Consider the following 20,450-nt stretch of genomic DNA (forward strand, 5'->3'; position numbering starts at 1 on the left):
GTGCTTGTGCTCGCTCCTTGAAACATGGTAACATTGCACGGCACCTAACTTCCACACTAAATTTAGTTGTAAATCCCTAGAAAATTATAATCCCTTTGCTCAGGACCTGTAAATTATATTTCACTAGTGGGCAATAGCACTCATTATTCCGCCCACTAAGATATCACTGTAAAACTTGCCACAGGGCTTCAATTGCAAGCTGTACGGCAGTTATAAACTACCATTTTGATCTAGCAAAATAAACCTTTTTACAGGCCTAAACCTTCCCTGTTAAAACGTGTAATCCATCCTGAAATTAGGACCTAAGCCTCTTTAGGGCACGGTGCTTGGTATTTAAAAAGCAGAACATGTGGGTTTAAGTTTTATTTGTCCTGGTAATGAACAACTCCTAAAGTCATTTTTCACTGTTGTAATGTTTTCCCTCTCATAGATTACCACTGGGCTACCTTATAACCTTTAATAAGTGCTAACTTCGGATGGCAAACAGATGGAGAATTTATGCTAGCACGTGAATGATTTAACATTTGAAATCCTAGTTAACCCTGAAATTAGATTTTAAGTAATCTGAGATGAGACAAACACTTGTTCATTCAAAAATAAATATACGGTACAAATACAGATAACAACATGTATTAACATTTAGCATTCGTACATGTGAAACAAAACAGATTTTGATACACCAATCGTAATTCACAAGAGGGGGTAAACCCTTCAAATTACAATTCCTTTCATCATAGAAGGAGAATTCCCTACATTGGGAACATTAATGAAAACAGTCGGGGTTAAATTGACGTTATGGTTCCCTAAAACTGTGAAACGCCACCATATGGCTTTTCCTCAATGTAATTCCAAAATGCTGACACGTTTCGAGTGCTTTGTCTACTCCAGGGGCTCTCATCAGGACTTCATATTTAAATGAGATGGTGTAGTCTAATGGATGTCGCTTATTGCCATCAGTGAAGTCCCTTGTGAACCATGTGGTGAGTGTTTAAACAGAACCCTTTTTGGTGCAGGAGCTGCTGTGATGCACTAATTAATAAAATTGTAGCTTGGCTCCTCGCTTTTTTATCCACAAATTCCTTGAAACTATATTTTCCACTCAGGAATTGAGTAGCGTCTTCAAATAATGCTGTCCCGACAAATGTGCAACTTTTCGTTATCATCTTTTTCAGTAATTGACTTGAGGTTGAGCAAGAGGTTGCTGCTTGCAATTATTCACGTCTCTGCAGGAGCAGTTATTCTGTTATCCTGTCTTCAGATTTCCCGATAGAGTCAGTATTTAATAAAGGATTTGACTTCAGCACAACGCCTCCGCGTGGTAAATCAAAACTGATGTGACAAAGCTCCATCGGCATGTCTCCCGGTGTATGTAAACCGGGCAGGAATTACAATGAGGAAGAGCTATATGGTGGCTATTCAGAATTTGAGGGAACAATTAAGTCAATTTAACCTCCGCTGTTTTCATTAATGTTCCCAATGTAGGGCATCCTCCTTCTATGATGAAAGGAATTGTAATTTGAAGGGTTTGCCCCTTTTGTGAATTAAGATTGGTGTATCAAAATCTTTTTTGTTTCACATGTACGAATGCCAAATGTATATACATGTTGTTGTCTGTATTTGTACTGTATATTTATTTTTGAATGAACAAGTGTTTGTCTCATCTCAAATTATTTGAAAAAAAGAAATGATTTACAAAATGAGATATTAAAAGGTTAAATAAATAACCAGATCATGTTGGATTGCTTCCAGCGATCTTTGCTTGAACTGTGCAGCAGTTAAATTAATGAGTAGCCTGGTTCATTGTTGTGTATTACTTTTAGAATATTGGCATTTTTCTGCCCAAACTGAATGTGTCTTTCTGTCAGTGTCCTGGGTTCCATGACAGTGAATGGCTCTGCTGTTGTGTGTTATGTATTGCTTCGAGACAGCGTTACAAGGGAAGCCTAGGTGTGAAATAATAATCTTGCTGACAAGATGGCTGGCGATAAACTATCCCCTGCCTTGATTACACTTCAAAAGACCCTGCCTGTTGCACACATAAGGAACCTGAGTTCAGGCCTGCCCCTACATTTTTCACCCTAGACAGTTTGGAATGAAGACATGGGGAAAACTGACCAGAACCAGTTTTGGGGACAGGACGATAAATCCCTTCACACACAGTCTTTAACCAGGTATAAAAGTTGGACCATTAGAAACTTTCATCAGAACACTCTAAGACCTGTGGAAGATTACGAAGTTGAACTGGCTTGCTGCTGAAACTTGAGGCCTACACTTGGAGCTGACAGTGACCATCCATGATGATCAACCAATGCAAAGTTTTAGCTATGACTTGCTCTTCACGCTACAGAAGTGACCATCCACAAAGCTCGACCTGCTCCTCATGACGACAACCTCTTCCTCGCAGCTCCTTCGAATGCGAAAGGAACTCTTCATGCTGGACTTAAGAAAGTACCTCTCCAGCGGAACTAACATGGTTCCTTTATCCAACCCACACTCCATTGTAGTCAATCTGAACTTGTGACTTTTCCCTGGTCTAGTGCAACTAGGTTATCACAAATGGCGTTTTGTGCTTTTTGATGCTATTTTTCCAAAAAGTGTTTGAAATATCTCTGGTTCCATTGATTGCATTTTTCGCATTCTGTTGTGATTTTACTTGTTAAAATGTTCTCAGATTTCTTTAAAATGGTTTGGGGATTTTTTTGTGTTATGTTTTCATTTTATTACTGTTTGTGTGTTGCATAAATACTTTTTACATTTCCTCTAATTAAAGCCTCACTAGTTTTGGGTCAAACTACTGGAAGATTAAGCACAGGTTAGTTTAGTGACTTTTGTGGTTCACCCTGGCAAATTCTGTGGTTGTTGCTTGAGTGGTTTTCAGTGGTGGGATCCAATATTTATGTCTGTGCAATTTAACTTTGTGATTTGTGAAAAACTAAAAATCCCTAATAATAATCTGACATCAGAATGTATTCCTTTGATTGGCCATATTATTCTTTTTTTCAAATTTAACTTCTTCTGCACATTTGTGCATCTGTGACTCTTGGTTACAAAGATGGAATTGAAGGTCAGAAGCATTGATACCCTCTAGCAAACAGAGTTGAAGAAGCTCTGCAAGGAGAGAAGGTTGACTGTGGGAAAGAGGGCCACAAAGGTGGAGTTTCTAATAGTCCTCAGAGTCTTTTAGGAAGTCTGAAGGATGGAAGCTGCAACGGAGGAGGATAGGGATGACCCTGAGAATTAGGATGCGGATATGGAAAATGGAAAATGGAGATGTAGAAGTAAGTGGTCTGGCCATAGGCCAAAACCTGCAGCAGGAGGAGAATGGCACCTTGCCCAAAAAATTGAAATTGAAGTCCCCTGCTGGGGCACAGAGAAGTGTGTGTTCCCATAACCTATAACCTTAGGAGTTGGTGGATAGGAGAGCTGAGAGAAAGCTCAAGCCGTAGCTTGCCCAGATGAAACTGGCAGCAAAAGAAAACAAAACAGGTGTAGAGGACAAAAGGCTAACCCTAGATGACAGGAATCAAACAATTTAGAAAAAGACAATTCTGCTGGCTCATGAAGTTTATCAGATGGAGCTGGATCAATAAAATAGTAATGGTGTCAATAATAAAACAGTGTCTAATGGAGGCAGAAGGGTCCACGTCCCTGAAGAATTGGTCACAGGTTATGTGGTGGGGGGTTGATAGTGATACTTTGTTAGCTGCATGTTAGATAGCCCTGAGTATCCACAGTGTCCTAGAGGAGGATGGGGGAAAGTTTCTGAAAGCATATGCCAAATGTAGGGAGGAATACCTTGTTGGTCTTAGCAGAAACTGCCAAGATGTCTTATGTTCCATTGAAGGCATCCCATGCTCCAAAATTGATCTCACCCTTGAGAACTATAGTTAAAATGTTTAGGGGCAGCCAGAAGTGGTCTAACGAGTCTTGAGTGGATTTTGTGAATAATTCCGGTGAGGCACTGAATGGTTGGGTGAGCGGCAGCAATGAGAGCGAGATTGATGGGTGTTTGAAACTGATTTTAAGACAGCACCATTTCAGTAATTGTTTTACAGAGTTGTGCCAACATCTGATATATACAAAGCTCACTGAACCCAAGAATCATGCTAAAGTGGAAGACCCCTTAAACAGCATCAGATTGTCTAGAAGGGGGGAATCATCAAAAGGGTGGCCAAGGTCCCAGCCAGACGAAAGAGGGACAGAGAAAAGGATAAAACCAAAGGGTTCTCTCATTCAAGGCCCCCAAAGGAGTTACAGAGGAAGGATACCTAGTAGCATCCTGAACAGAAAAAATTATTTTTCCATTGGAAGAAGTCTTGAGGCTACTTTACACCCCAATGATATGAGTTTTACCAATATGGATACATCAAGAGGGATACCAACTGACAAAAAAGGAAGCCGCTCCCACTGGTGGGCAGACCCAAGGGACAGCAAGTGTAGTGCTTAGGGAGGTGTTTGCCCCAGTTAGGAATTGTGGGGAGTGCAGAAGTTATCCTAGTAGCTCTGGGTGACAGAGAAATTGCTTCAAAGTCTCACATTTCCAACAACACAAAAAGTATAGGTAATGAGTCACCATCAGTGGCCAGAAGATGGAGGCTTTGATAGACACGGAAGCTAAATGACCACTGCCCGCTGTCAGCTGGTGTGCTCAGAGAAGGTAATTTCAAATGTATTCCACCACGTTGTGACGACTGACAACCATGAGAGTCACTAACACATGGCTTGGGTTCTCTTTGAATGGGGGCAGGTGGGTTCTCATATTCTTTTAGGGTAACTGTGAGTCCCACCAGGCCTTTGGATTTCCTGCTTGGGGATGATGCAAAGCACACCATCTAAAATGAGTTGAAGCTCCTTGATGGCTGTTTTTTACCTAATTCACAAGCACTTTTGGATTTCGCAACTATTATAAAGTTCTCTGTTACGTGGTGCTTTCTTCACTCTGGGTACACTTTGCACAGATTCCCATTGTCTTAATTGGCTATCTATTAGGCCTTGGCAGTGAACACCGCTATGCTCGCAGGGTTTGCAGAGTTTTCCACACTCTGCTCTCTGCAGAGCATGTGGAGTTCTGTTCTGAGTTTTTCCTCGCTAGCACTTCCCAATTATAACTTGGCAAGGAAGGAAAAGACAAGACTAGACCACCTCCCAGCGAGATTTCTCAACGCAAGTGGTCACGGATGGTTGCGACTGCTCACGCTAAGAAACCATCCATTTGCGGTGAGGTAGCTACCGCTGGAGTAGAAAATCTAGAAAAAGAAAGAAGCAGCACCCTCGTGTCCTGTGCATGGTGCCGTTCGTGCTGATTTCCCAGCACCAGTCAAACTAATGTTGCGAAACATCATCGCAAACGGCTTGACCTAACACTCTGTGCCGCTTCGGAAAATCACCGTAGGGTGGCAGAGATTTTTGGTCACTCCGCCCATGCCTACTAACTATGCTCCTACTTAATTGCGTTTAGTTTGCTGAGTCTACTTAAAAAGGATGGTGTATCTTTTGTATGCAAAATTGAGGAGTGCTGTGTTTCTAATTGTGGATGGTTGAAGATGTATTCAAATCATAGCTTTGATTGCTTGAGGTCATCCTATCTCCTGAATATAATCTTGATAAATAACAACTATGAGAGCCGCTGTTGCTCAGTTATTTATTAGGTCAAAGAGCAGAAGGGAGAGATTTCCTAATTGGTGGCCCACAAGACATCAGGGAATCCTTTAAATGTCCAGCATGTAAATTGCCCCCAAACCCAGCTTTACGACGTCTAGAGTAACCACACTCCTGGTGATAGGTGATGGTGTGGAGGAAGAAAGCAAGCCATTCCCCAACCTCTGTCTTCTAAAGAGCAAGATGGGTCAGTGCATTGAGTTGTCCTCTCCTCTGCCATGACTCTAGAACAACAGAGGGACGGTCACTACTTGTTGTCAGCAGATTGCCTCGCTTTTCTCACTTATCACAGGCTCACTACTTAGTGTACCCATGAGATTGAGACTGGGGGCCTAATGCCTGTTAAAAAACAAATTTCCAAAGTGAGATTCAGCATCAAGAAGGAGGTGTTCAAGTTGCTGCAGTTATAGATCTGCTATTGTGAAATGTGTATTGCTTCCAGATAGTGGGACAAATTAATCCTAAATGCAAGGATAGAGGGTTATCCTGTCAGGATGGTTGGGGAGGAGATGACCCCTGCCTTGATTACACTTCAAAGAGCCCTTCCGGCAGCTCACACAAAGTGACCTTACCCCATGCTTGCTCTTGCCTTTATCACCATAGACAGTTTGCAATCAGAGAAAGAACCGACCAGATCCACGATTAGGGGTACAACAGTGAATTCCTCAATGTACAGGCTACCATTAGGCATAAAAGTAGGACCTTCAGAACTTCTCATCAGAACTCTTCTTGACCTGTGTACAATTTCAAAAAAGGACTGCCCTCCTGCTCCCTGAAGAAGGCAGACTGAACCTGCCTGCCTTGATCCTAGGCTACATAGAGTAAATCCAGAGATTTGTTGGCTGTCCTATTGTGTATGGTACAGGGACACAACAAGCTTCCAGAGACCTCCCTGCAACTGTCTTTCCGACCAGCACTAACTGGACCTGCCATAACCCTGCTGCTGACCTCCGCTGTAGTGAGTCCAGATGTCCAAGAGGAGCCCCTAGGTCCTGTACCATTGGCTGGCATTAGTCTGAATTCCTCAAGAAAAGGTAAAAATTCAGAAGTTTGGGTTTCTTCCAGTCTCAATGTGACCTCTTCATACCTTGATTCGACCACACGCAATGACCACCAATGTGAAACTCTAGCTGGACATGCTCTTCACGCAGGCAGTGACAGTCTGTGATGACTGGCAATGTAAAACTTGCACTTTGCACCATTAGTGACTGTCCTCAACAATCAACCAACGCAATGCTCCAGCTATGTCTGACTCTGCACTACAGCAACGACCAACCCTGACGATCAACCTGCTCCTCGTGCTGACAACCTCCTTCTTGCGGCACCCTCCAACGCGAATAGAACTCTTCACACAGGACGTGAGAAGGTAACTTGAGTGGGACGAGCCTGGTACCTGTATTTGACCTGCACTCCATCATGGATTGTCTAAACTTGTGACTTTCTGTACGGTCTAGCGCGTCCAGATACCTGTGAGTGGGGCTTTGTGCTTCTTGGCAATATTTTTACCTCAATCTTTCAAAATTATAATCACCTATTCTACTGACTAGATTTTTGTCATTTTTATATCTTTTTTTATTAAAAGCACTCTATTTTATTAAATTGTCCTAGGATTTATTTCTAGTTGTGTGCTGCTAAAATACTTTACATATTGCCTTTAAGTTAGGCCTGACTTTTTTCGTGCCAAGCTACCATTTTATTTAGTGTCTCTTTGTGGTTCACCCTGACAAGGATTGTGGTTGGATCTTCTTACTCATTGCCTCTAAGTTAAACCTGCTTGATCTGTGCCATAGCTAGCAGGGGATTGAGACAGTTTAATTTAGTGACTTTAAAGGTTAACCCTGGTAAAGAGTGTGGTTTTCATTTGAGGAGAACACTCGCCCCCTTCAAATAATACTGCCAGTTTTCACAACTACTGATTGAAGCATTGAAACGTAACCCTTGGTCACACCAGTTTCTTTATAAATACCTACTTTCAAATGTGAAATGTGGGTGCCACAAATGAGTGCCCCTTTCACCAATTTCCTAACTCAGTTAAGGGCCATTCAGCCTTCATTTTATTAAAAGTGAATAACTTCACAGCTAACTGGCTGGCCCTATTTGTAATTGGTGAGGCAACAAATTTACCTCAACTGATATGCCGGTGGTTTTGTCAATAAAGTTACTATTATTGGTATCATTTGATTAAGGAAATTCATTCTTCTAACCTCTATTTTCATATACATTATATTTATTTTTGTATCTCCATATTTAACCTAATATTTTTCAATGGGCCTCTATCAAAATGAATTGGGAATAAAACTTTTAAAAAAAATTGCATGGATGGATTTTGATTTGAATTTAATGCAAACCACTAAAATTGTGCATTTCCTTTCCAGGAATGGGCGTATCTGCACTGGCAACTGTTATTTTGGCCCTTGCATTTCAAAAATCCACTGGGCAGGTAAGATAGTGAAATGTCAGAAAAAAAAAAATGGAGAATTTTCGAAATATAATATAATTTCGGCAGTTTCTGAAGTGCAGATATTCTTCTTCATCTAAGGACGAATTAAAACATGCAGTTGAGTGTTCCTTGATTTAGATTTGGGATAAAAAGCAAATACAGGGTAATCTTTGCTTTAAATACATTTAACAAATCCATTAAAAAAAGTTTTACCAGGAATGCACTTTAACTATTTATGTTTTTTAAGATAGCAAAATAAAAGTATCACAACAAGATGTCCAGAAATAAATACAAATTAGGGTGATATTTACTTTTCCAGTGCCACATTAAGGATTTTTTGGGGCACAAAACCACAACACAAAAGTGGTTGGTCACACCCCTCAACACATCACGAGATCACATCATCTAACTTTCCATGCAGCAACGGTGCTCCCAGGATCTTGCAGGTTGACCTTGATTCCCAGGCCTTCACTAGTGAAAAAGAACACCATCCCACATTATCAGCATAACTGTCAAAATGTATCTTCTTCTCCCTAAGCATAGCTCTTAAAACCAAAGCATTATTCTAATTCACATTACATAAACACATTAACATCGAAAATGCTCATTAGTTAAGAATGCACTTTTACACGTTAAGATTAATCTAAACACAAATAACTGCACTGCTAATTCTTCGTTTACATGAAAGAATGCTGAACACTTCACTTTGCAAGTTATTGTAGTACACGATCTAAGGCCAAATGTTAATACAACAAAGGAATATATGTGGATGTGAACTACCCGTAATTATAATGCAGCCCTACAAAAGAAATAGCAAAAATTGCACTCTATCAATAGTATAAGAGCAACTTTACGCTTTCTTTTCAAGAGGAACTCTGAAGTTACATTTCAGGATAATTTCAAACAATATCATTACCTCTGGCACATGGCTTTTTTCCACAAATGTAACCATGACAACATTTTGAAAATAACAATATCGAATTACAAGAATATCATGTAAGAAAAATATAATTGTTGTAAACTACCAATATATAGTGTCAACATATTTCTAAGTACATTGATTTGTGTGTGTATACATCAATGTATCTTTAACTATGTTCCTATTCAATACTTTCCATCTTTAATAAGTGTAGCTATATATATATATATTACCTACTGGCAGTCGCCAGTAGGTATATATAGTTAGGATTTTTTCTCTATGGGATTTTTGAAAATTCTATGTCGAATAACTTTGGCGTTTGAGGACGGAATTGGCTGAAATGTTCAGGAAAATGGAACATTTTGTTTCTGAGCAGCCCCTTAAAATTTGGGGGGGTTTCGTCAAGGGGGGGCCGAGAAAAAAGGGGTGTCCCAAAACGCGTTTTTCCCATTCAATTTTCCATAGGGCGGTTGGCCTCACTTTTAGCTCGAACGGCTGAATGGATTTCCACGAAACTTGGCAAAATTGTAGGGACTGGTAGCCCGATGTGCCTTTGCTAGGTCTCAATATATGTGCTCCAGTGGATTTTGAGAAATTAACGTTAAAAAAAAATATATATCTGTAAGCGCGCTCCGGGCAGCGCCCCGGTTCGCGTACCTGACGCGTAACGGAACTTCGCGAGAAGAAGCGGATTGGCTCTCCGGTGCCTGTCAACATTCCAAACAGTCCGGAGCGGCCGCCATCTTGTCTCTCGGTAAGATCGAGAGACAAGAGGTGGCAATAACGAAAGGGGAAATGAATAAAAGGGGGCAGGGTAGACACCCCCTGACCCCCTAGATTTGAAGTGGGTGGCTGAAAAGGCCCATATAAAGCAAAAAAAATAAATAATTTTTTTAATTTTCGCGGGTTAAGCGCCCGGTTCGCGCACCGGATAGCGAACCGGGAAGCGTGACCGGCATAGCTACGGGAGTCCACCATCTTGTGTTTCGATAGAATTCATACACAAGATGGAGGGCAAAGAATGTTGGGAATGGGTAAAAGGGGGCATGGTAGACACCCTCTGACCCCCTGGGTTTACTGAGGGTGGTTGAAAGGGCCCATATAAAGCAACAAAAAAAAAAAAATAAATTTTCGCGGGTTAAGCGTCCGGTACGCGAACCGGGCAGCGCTCCGGGAAGCGCAACAAAGAGAAAAAAAAGAAAGACAGGGTATAAAAATTTTAGCAATTTTGTTATAAATGAAAGGTAGTTCTGAAAAGAACTGTTTTTTTATTCTTTTTCTTTTTTTTCTTTTTTTTATTAATTTTCTGAACAATTTTTTGATTTTTTAGGATTTTTGAAAACTATTTTGTGTTTTTTTTGTGTTTTTTTAGGGGAAGTAACAAAAAAGCAGGGTTTGAACATGTCTCAACAGGAGCAAAAAAAAATAAAAAGGATTCATTGTTTTCTCTTCTTGTTGCATTCATGATTTTCTCCAGCTCGGTTAATCAAAGTAATACTCTTCTCTCCATAACAAATAGTTCCTCCACAATATATACAAACTATTTTGTAGTTTTCAAAAGGAGTTTGAATATTGTTGATCATTTCTCGGCCTTCTGGTCCGGCGAATGAGCTTTGTCCACTGGAGGTGCTGAGGATGACATTTGGGGGGTTGGCAGCAAGATCCCTTACTTGTGCTTGGGAAAGATTATTAGGATGCCACCGCTCCATGTGGCGAATCATTGTATTGGAGTTCTGGACTTTTTGGTTCCGTCCAGAGGTGTCAGGGACAACACCCGAAGACCCCGGAGTTCAACCTGTCTCGGTGCACAAACAAACAGAAACACGGGCTTCTCGATGGTGGCGTCAAAGACCAAAGGTTTATTACTGCAGGGACACAGAAGTCACAGAAACTGCACACGGGCAGTGTCTAGGAGCCTGTTCAATTTGTACAAAGAGGGTTGTTCCTTATATACTAAATATTCTGCTCGGGGCAAATTCTTTACATGTTACCACAGTTCTAAACATTCGTGTCTTAAACAATAAATATTTGGCGTTGCACAGGAATCGTCAACAGTATCTGATGTCAAAACATTACGAATGAGGGGTTCCCACTAGTCCATCATAATCCTATGTCAATTCTTCATTCAAGACCCGGACCGCCTCATCGTAAATTTCGTTACCTCCCCCTAATAAAGGCCCAGAAGGAAAGGAGCAGAGCCAGGTGTGGAAGATAGAAAGACAGGATAAGAGATGTTTGTGGGTCGTAAATGGGCACGGTTACCAGCTTCGGCCGCCTAATCATGATCAGGCCAACGAACACAAGAACCAGTATAGCAGGACTGGCCTTAGGCTGGGGAGGCAGCTCTTGCCGAGTCATGCTGCCACAGCGTTGCTGGCCTAAGGTGCACGTGTCACTCGCAAGGTGAATCGCCGGCTAAAGCCTACGTGTCCTTAAATGAAAAGAGGTCATTGTGTGTCCATTGACTATGTGAGGGCAAGGAATACAAAATGGCTTCCGTGTCCTAAGATGGATGCCATGGGTAGGACAGAAATGTGTTTGTAACTGGAGTGCTCTTGCTCGTAGCATAGCGAAAACACCAGGATATACTAAATGGATCATTTGCGGTCCACTGATACCAAAATTATGTATTTACGACAATGTTACAAACACGAGTAAAATCGTCACGGAACCTCAGACCCTCCTTTTGCCCTTACATAGGCAATTACTCAGTCTATATCAGAGTCAGAGTCTAATTCTATGCTCATTAGGTCAGTGACATGTTGTTGTATCATCATCCTGTCTCGTGCCTTTTCTCCTAATGCAGGTGGTTTTCTGAAACAGGTTGCAGCACAGAGACTACACAGAGCGGGACCACATTGGATAATAAGACAGCACGAGAACAGAAATACTAGGATGACACCAATGACCATCAGAACCTTCCATCCCCACGCTGATACCAGAGTCCAAAACCACTCCATGAAGGACCAGTTTCCCTTATCTACGTGTATAGAGTCGGAAATTTTGTGTAGCTTAGAGATTGCTTCATAGACTGTTGGAGCATTATTTGGAATAAAGACACAGCAGCTCGATTGGATCATTCTGCATACCCCACCTCGATCTGCAAGTATTACGTCTAGAACCATACGGTTCTGCAACGTCATGAGACGATCCGCCTGAAGCTCAGCTGTTAAGTTACTAAGGGCACCAGCAGTTTCTGTAATAGTAGATTCAACTACCCGTGTTAGTTGACGTAGATTTCTACTATTGGCCATAGGCCCCCAAAACGGAAGGAAACCTTTGAAAAAGTCTCCAGCTTCTTGACCAGCGGTATCTTCCTTGCTGAAGACACCTCTTGCTACTCTGGTTTTGTGATAATCTGAAGAAGCAGTGTATGTCGGAGGTAACAATCGAGCAATATAACATGAACCTGAGAAGTCAGCAGGCAGCCATGTATAAGCTCTGTCCTGACAGATGAAGTAGGTACCCCTAGCAGTCAGAAAGGCAGGGGAGGAGTTAGACGGAAATACGTAAGTCTCAACGCACTCACTCCTCCCTAGCTGAGCTCTCGGATTTCTCCCATTTCCTTGCAAACAGACTTGACCTCGGTGAGGCACGACCCAAACTGAAATGGAGCTTTTACGCTTGTTTTCTCCCAAACTAAGGCGATACTCTGTAGAGTTCCAACTCAAATACACCCGTAATTCATCTCTAGGGTAAGATGGAGTATTATTGACGTCTTTAATCATATCAATAATTCCCTGGACTAAAGCTTTGTTGGCTGAGTTGTATTTAGTGGACCGTGGTGGACGCGGAGGATAGGTCTCAAGGGCATATGAAAAAATGGTCTGAAAGGCCTGAAATGATCCATTGTAGCTAAAAGGCAAGACTAAATAGGGAATGCCTTTATCCATAGTGTGAGGTATCAAGCCACACACCCAGCAGTCTGTAGTATTAACTACCAGTTGGTGTTGATGCAAGAGCTGTACAAATGTATTGTTAATAAATTCTGAGCGTCGAGCTTGTTCGTGTTCAGGAAATGAGTGAAAAGAATGCATAGAAGAAACCGTAGAAGTAGTAGGATCAAGGGGAGGTACTGTAGTTACTGGCATAAAAATCAAATGTACACCAAAGATGATTCCACCCACCAACGTTATCAAAACAATAAAAAATGTAACTGCACATTGCATTAGAAAGCATTTGCTGTGAAGTATTCGGTACAGTCTATTTCTGCGAACATAAATTACATTTTCTCGTTGCAGCTCAGGAAGCTCCATCTTCTACGACCGTTCGCGACCACTGATGATGTGTACGTAGATGAAAATGCCTCTATCAGCCCTGGGAGTTCCCAGAACTAACAGAAAGATCGACCTTGTGTCTGACCCCCGCAGATTCAACTAGGCACACAGCCACGACCCTACGGCTACCCAGACGGCAAGGCAATTTTAAAACAAAAAGAAACAATACAAAGTATTAGCAAACTTCCTGGCTGGAGGCAATGTATAGAAAATTCAAATCTGAAAATAGGCAGTTTCCTGCTTTATTTGTCCATATTGCGAGAACGTAAGTTGTATCTCAGTTTTGCAGGAGCTGTCTGATCTGGAAACAATGTATTTTCAGCTGACGTTGCAATGGTCACGTTCGCAGATGGCAAATGTTCTTTTGGTGCAGATGGCAAATGTTCGTTGGGTGTGGATGACAAATGTTCAGGGTTCAAAAGAGCAGTTTCAGGAGGAGAGTCAGAATTTGGTGAATCCGTGATCAGTTCTGCATCGCTAAAAGGTATGAACCTGGGGATTTGTTCCGTTTCAGAGGCACCGATTCCTTTCTTTACCCAGTTGTCGTAAGGAAGTGGCAGAGGCACACGTTTAGCATGTGTCGTATGGATCCAGTTTTTCCTTCCGGCCACACGAATAGCAGTTCTCGTTGCTAGTAGGACTTGGAAAGGGCCAATGAATCTGGGCTGAAGATTTTTTGTTCTTGCAAAATTTTTGATGACCACCTGATCACCTGGTTTCAGCTGATGGCCTGGACTCTCCGGTGGCTTTGGCAATGCATCGAAAACCTGTTGGTGAATAAGACTCAATTTAGCAGTCAAGTCGAAAAGGTAATCAATTAACATTGGGTATTCCAGCTGCTTGAATTCTTTTGGTCTAGGTACCCCCCAAATATTTGCAGGACGACCAAAAACTATTTCATAAGGACTAAGCCCTACTCTAGAATGTACGGTTGCTCTTGTTGATAGCAAAGCCAACGGCAATGCGTCTGGCCAGGACAAACCCGTGGATGCTTGTATCTTAGCAAGTTTCAGTTTAAGGGTGCCATTGTAACCCTCGACTAAACCCGCGGACTGGGGATGATTCGCACTATGAAACTTCTGTCTAATCCCTAGGCCGGCACACACACTCTGCATAACCTTCCCTACGAACTCACTTCCGTTATCTGACCATACAATCCGTGGCATTCCGTATCTGGGGAAGTATTCTTTAAGAAGAATTTTGGCAGTGGATAAGGCAGTATTGTCCTTTAGCGGGTATGCTTCGATCCATCTGGAGAAAGCACAAACTACCACTAGGACGTATTTCAGGTTATTACAACGATCCATGTGAATGAAGTCTAGCTGGATCACTTCAAAGGGGCAGGAAGGAGGAGCGAAGTGACCTGTAGGTGAGGGGATTCCCTTGCCAGGATTATGCATCAAGCATACCATACAATTTCTCACCACTCTCTCTGCACACTTACTAATCCCATCATTCTTCCAGACCGGAGCCAACATCTTACAAATCCCTTTTGAACTGATGTGCGCTGTTCCATGTGCCATCGTTACTACTGCAAGCACATACGCATCAGGCAACATCCAACGCTGTTGTTCCGACAAGTCAATCCAACACCCACTCGAGTCCAATTTACCCGTGCTCTCTCTCCATGCAAGCTTTTCCTCCTCAGTCGCCTCTTTCTGAATTTCCTTCACGCTTTCCACTGTGTCCTCACACATTCCAGACTCAGAAATCCATCTTGCAGACGTTGCAACATACATTCTACTCATCATATTTCTAGCTGTCTGTTTTGCAGTCTCATCAGCAAAAGCATTCCCACGACCGACATCATCCGTGATTGCTTTATGAGCACTGCATTTCACAATCGCAACTTCAGTCGGCAAGGTTAGAGATTCCAACAAGTCATTAACTAGCTGGCCATGTTGAATCTTAGTCCCATGGGACGTAATGAAACCTCTCTCTTTCCACAAGCGGCCAAAACTATGGGCCACGCCGAACGCGTACTGACTATCTGTGAACACATTCACTCTCTTTCCCTTAGCTAAAACGCACGCTCTTGTTAGCGCGATCAATTCTGCAGCCTGGGCAGAATTCTGACTCACTCTTGCAGTCTCCACAACCGTACTCAAAGTCGTTACTGCATAAGCAGCAGTCACATCACCATTCTCCAATTTGAAGCAAGACCCATCAACATACAGCGTGCCATCTGGATCTGACAACGGAGTGTTTTTTAGATCAATTCGTCCTTTTGTTTCTTCCTCAGTTTTGAAATAACAGTCGTGTGGTTCGGAATCACTCGACTCTTGGCTAGTCGGCAACAATGTTGCTGGATTCAATACATTGCATCTTTTGATCTGAATATGACTAGCTAACAGTGTCAGTTCATAACCTGATAATCTAGCACTGGTAAGGTGTTGCGTCTTGGTTCGGTTCATGAGTGTATCCACAGCATGAGGAACCATAACTACTAGCATGTTGTTCATTACTAAACCAGCAGATTGTCGAATGGAAGCTGCAGCTGCGGCTGTAGCTCTCAAGCAACTAGGCAACGCTCTAGCTACTGGATCTAATGTTGATGAAAAATACGCACAAGGGCGTTGTTTATCACCAAATTTCTGCGTCAAAACACTCAATGCACAACCTTCTCTCTCGTGGACATAGAGCGTGAATGGCTTACTGTAGTCGGGTGTACCCAATACAGGTGCTGAACACAGTGCATTTCGTAACTCAGAAAAACTCTGCTGACATTCAGCAGACCATGGTACCGGACTCGGAACACCTTTCCCAGTCAAGGCTACCAATGGTTTTGCTAAAAGAGAAAAATTTGGGATCCATTGCCTACAATATGAGGTAATACCTAAAAAGGCACGTACTTCTCTCTGCGTGCTAGGAACATTCATCTGTGTAATTGCTTTTATTCTCTCTGGGGTCAACTTCCTTCCCTCCTTTGACAAGAGATGACCTAGGTAGGTCACTTCTTGGCAGCAGTATTGCATTTTTGAAGGTGACACCTTGTGATTCAAATCTGACAAGTGATGCAATAAAGAAATCGTAGCTGTTTTGCAAGTTTCTTTGTCATCAGCAGCCACCAGAAGATCATCGACATATTGTACTAAAGCAGAACCAAGAGGAAGTACGAAGGAATCTAACTGGCTTTTTAATGCTTGACTGTAAATGGATGGGCTTTCACAATAGCCTTGTGGAGCGCGTTTAAACCTAAAGCTTCGTCCTCCTAGAGAGAAACCGAAGATATCTCTGCTTTCTTCGGCTATCGGAATGCTGAAAAAGGCATTTTTCAAGTCGACAACCGAAAACCATGCTGCTGTAGCAGGAATCAACGTTAACAATGCAGTAATGTCTGGTACCACAGGAAACTGTGGAATCACAATTTTATTAACCTCTCTGAGATCAATTACAAACCTATATACTGGAGGTTTTGTAGGGTCAGTTCGTTTCAAAATAGGCAGTACAGGACTATTACAGACATTACCTCTGGTTTCTTCTATAACGTCTTTCTCAATCAGATCATGCACTATCAGTAGGAGCGCACGCTCACCTTCATTAGAGATTCTGTATTGTGGAATTCGTGGAAGTTTGACATTTGCTTTCAAAGTTACTACATAGGGTGGAATTTCCAATAGACCTACATCATTAGGACCAGTCGCCCAAAGAGTATCAGGGAGTGAACGCAGCTCTGGTGGGAGCGCATCCATCGACAAGTACATCGGAGAGATTATTCTTTTACCCAACGTAAGCTGTACTCCTGCTGGAGAACAGTACAATGTCGCGTACAGGCGTTTTAACAAGTCTAAACCAAGCAGATTTTCGTTACAACCTGTCGTCAAAATCAGGGGTGCTTTCAATTGACAGGGTCCAACAGAAATAGACAAAGGACCAGAAACAGGGTTGTGAACAGGGGCGCCCGAAAAACCTACTGAAACGTTTGTTGAGCCAGACAAAGGTGCGCCAGGGAGTTTTGCATGTATGATAGAACTTTTTGCTGCACCAGTATCCAACAGAAACGGTTCGACTATACCTGATGTTGCTACTGCGACATAAGGCCCACTCTGATCTACTGGAACTGATACTACTCCCTCTCTTTGTCCATGGCTGTCCTAGTACTCACTTTGCTGACCTTCCTCACTAGCTTCATAATAGTCTTCAACATGATATTGTGGAGACTTATTCTGTTGGGTCGATTGTCCATTTCGCTGGTCGAAATAATTAGAAGGGCGATCACTCGTCTGCGGAGGCATAGCACCTCGTCCTCGACCTCTAGAGTTTTGCATAGAACTACCACGACCTCTCTGAGCTGCCGCAGCATTATTTTGTGCCCGAACTGGACACTCATTTTTGTAATGACCTTCCACTTTGCAATAAGCACATTGATTCCATTGGTATTGTGGTCTTTGAAAATTATATTCCGTTCTTTGATATGACCCTTGCTGCATATTCGTCTGATTGGTGCGAGGCGGATAAGCTTGCTGTAAAAGTACTTTAGTTTTTAAATCTTTCGTCTTTTTATCTGATTTTTCCTTCTCTTCTTTATCCCTATTTTCATAGTACTGGGCAGTCGCAAGTATTTGCGCAGTCGTAGAGACAGCCCACGCACTTTCAGAATTCTTTAATTTACCACTAAGTTCTGGTAACAGATTGTGCACAAATTTATCAACAAATAATCTCTGGCCTCCTTCTGTGCTCATATCCTGACCACTATGATCCACGAAAGTCTCCTCGAATCTTGTGAAAAAGTCTGAGACGCTTTCGTCTTTCTTTTGTTTGCACGCGGACAATTTGTCCCAGTTAACGCGCAATGCTGGCATCAAGGTTTTCATTAAATCGATTATTCTACCAGGCAAATTAGCAATTAGGGGTTCTGGTTTGGAACCACCTATTTGTTGACCATCCGCTGCAATTATAGCTGCCCAGTCACCACCTAGGGCAACTGGATGATTCTCTTTACGAATTTTAGCCCAAATTGGTTGCGGTACTACATTACCAAATAGCAGATCTATGTCAGCAAGATTCAATACACAAGCGTCAACTGTTTGAGCCAACTCTTTGTAGTACCCTGCAGGATTTTTACGCGGATCTGGCAAGGCCTGTTTCACTGCTAATACTTCAGCTCGTTTCCATGGAATATGTATCCATACTCTCTGGAATTGTGCCGGAGCGGCTGCAATACCAAGGTTTACATTAGCTTGCACAGCTTCACGCCAAATTGGTGGAACCTCTCTCATTGGGTATTGACGATTTTGTTTCGTACTGCGTTTCCCTAACTCTCTTGGTGAACGAAGGGATGAGTCGGTTCTATAACTTAGAACCAGTTCCATCGCTTCTTTTATATTTTGTCCAACTATCATACCTGCAGCAAACTCTTTCTGAACATTAATTAATTCTTCTAGATTTGATTCAGGGTCATCCTCTTCCAATTCCTCACGTAGAAGGAAACACATTTCATCGAACACATATCGTTGTGTCGGTTCATTCCATTGCATAAATGTATCTAATACATCTTGTACATTATATCTTCCAACTTTCGAAACCCATCTAAGAGCAGTGGAATCTAATATTCCTCTTTCTTCAGTACTGGGAAGCTGACTACGCCTCTGTACAGAGTCAGAGGTAGGAGTCTTAATCAGAGTTTTATAGAAGGGAGATAGAATATTAGAGACAGAATCAGTGATTCTCCGACGAACAGAAAGCGGAGTCATAATATTAGCAGAAGCAGTAAATAGAGTAGCAGTTGGAACAGATAGATTAGGAGCAGTAGGAGTAGCAGGAAAAATAGCTTGTGAACTAGCAGGTGTGAGCGACACAGGCATAGGTAAAGAAGCCGGCAACCCTAGAAGAGGGGTTGTCGAAGGAACATTAATATTGACCACAGGAGGTACAGGAACTTGATTCAGGGGAGCGGGAACACCAGGTTGTCCAGCAACCGGTAATTGAACATTCGGTATAGGTGGAGCCGTAGCACCCTGTGCATACGGTGGGGGTGATCGTAACAAGTAAGACAACAGGGGATCCTTTTCAGGGTCCTCTACTATCTTAGCCGTACTCGATGGTAAAGCAGGATAGCACTTGTCTATCGCTAAATTACGCTCTCTATTGGCCACCTCCATCGCTTTTTCAGACTCGTTGAGTTGCAGCTGCCTAGCAGACTGTTCTAAAGTCAACTCTTGCTCTTTCTGTTCTTTCTTCAACTTTTTAATTTCTCTCTGTTTAGATTCTTTTCGCCAATAACGGAAAGAATCAAACATTGCCGGCCGGGCTTTCTTCTTAAACAACCTTCTTTCTAGATTATCGAGAACTTCAGGTTCAAAACTACCATGTAGTGGCCAACTAAGGACACCATCTTTCTCTGTGAAGCGGATCCATACCTCGTTATAAGAGATAGGGCCAACACCAAATTTGCAATATAGATCATAAAGGGGAGTTCCAATCGGAGGAACCAAACACGAGTCCTCCAACTGGGAATCACTGTTGCAACTAAAACAAGACAACATACAATTTTTCCGACTTACCATTTTATAATCCGGAACACAAAACAAACAAGACACAAACAGAAAAGATGCGCACTCGAACCAAGAACTTAGGCCTACCAGAACATACAAATGTATCGATACCTGAACTGAACAGAATGATTATCGTAACCAGAATAACCAGTGATAATCTTACAGAACTGAACTGAACTGAGAACTAAAAGGATTATCCAAACAGGAGCAACCCTCACAAAATACTTAACTGAGGTACTGAAGACGTCACCAAGGAGAAACCCGTCACGTCTCGCCGTACTAAGGACTGCACCTCGGGTCCAAGACAGGGCGACGGTCAAGGCAACGGACCACTGCAGCCGTCTGAACGGGAACCCTCGTGGAAGAGAACGTCGGGGCCACTTTTGCGATATGCCGGGATCGATGAAGTGGGGCGCCTCCCTCTGAAATCTTCACACGAAGCTCCTCGAACTCTTCAGGCTTTTGGACCGGTACCGAATGACGTGGCCCCACGTTGGGCGCCAATTGGAGTTCTGGACTTTTTGGTTCCGTCCAGAGGTGTCAGGGACAACACCCGAAGACCCCGGAGTTCAACCTGTCTCGGTGCACAAACAAACAGAAACACGGGCTTCTCGATGGTGGCGTCAAAGACCAAAGGTTTATTACTGCAGGGACACAGAAGT

The 20,450-nt window shown here is 42.5% G+C and overlaps 1 protein-coding gene across 1 annotated transcript in view; it reads left to right on the plus strand.

Annotated features, from left to right (window-relative positions):
• Positions 1-20,450, plus strand: part of LOC144761285 (cysteine-rich venom protein-like) — a 198,579-nt gene that overhangs the window by 57,850 nt on the left and 120,279 nt on the right. Inside the window, exon 2 of the mRNA XM_078646736.1 lies at positions 8,034-8,098. Within this exon, the coding sequence (XP_078502862.1) occupies positions 8,034-8,098 (65 nt within the window). The remainder of the gene's footprint in view (positions 1-8,033; positions 8,099-20,450) is intronic.

The sequence above is a fragment of the Lissotriton helveticus genome, chromosome 6 (assembly GCF_964261635.1).
Source record: "Lissotriton helveticus chromosome 6, aLisHel1.1, whole genome shotgun sequence".
NCBI lineage: Eukaryota > Metazoa > Chordata > Amphibia > Caudata > Salamandridae > Lissotriton > Lissotriton helveticus.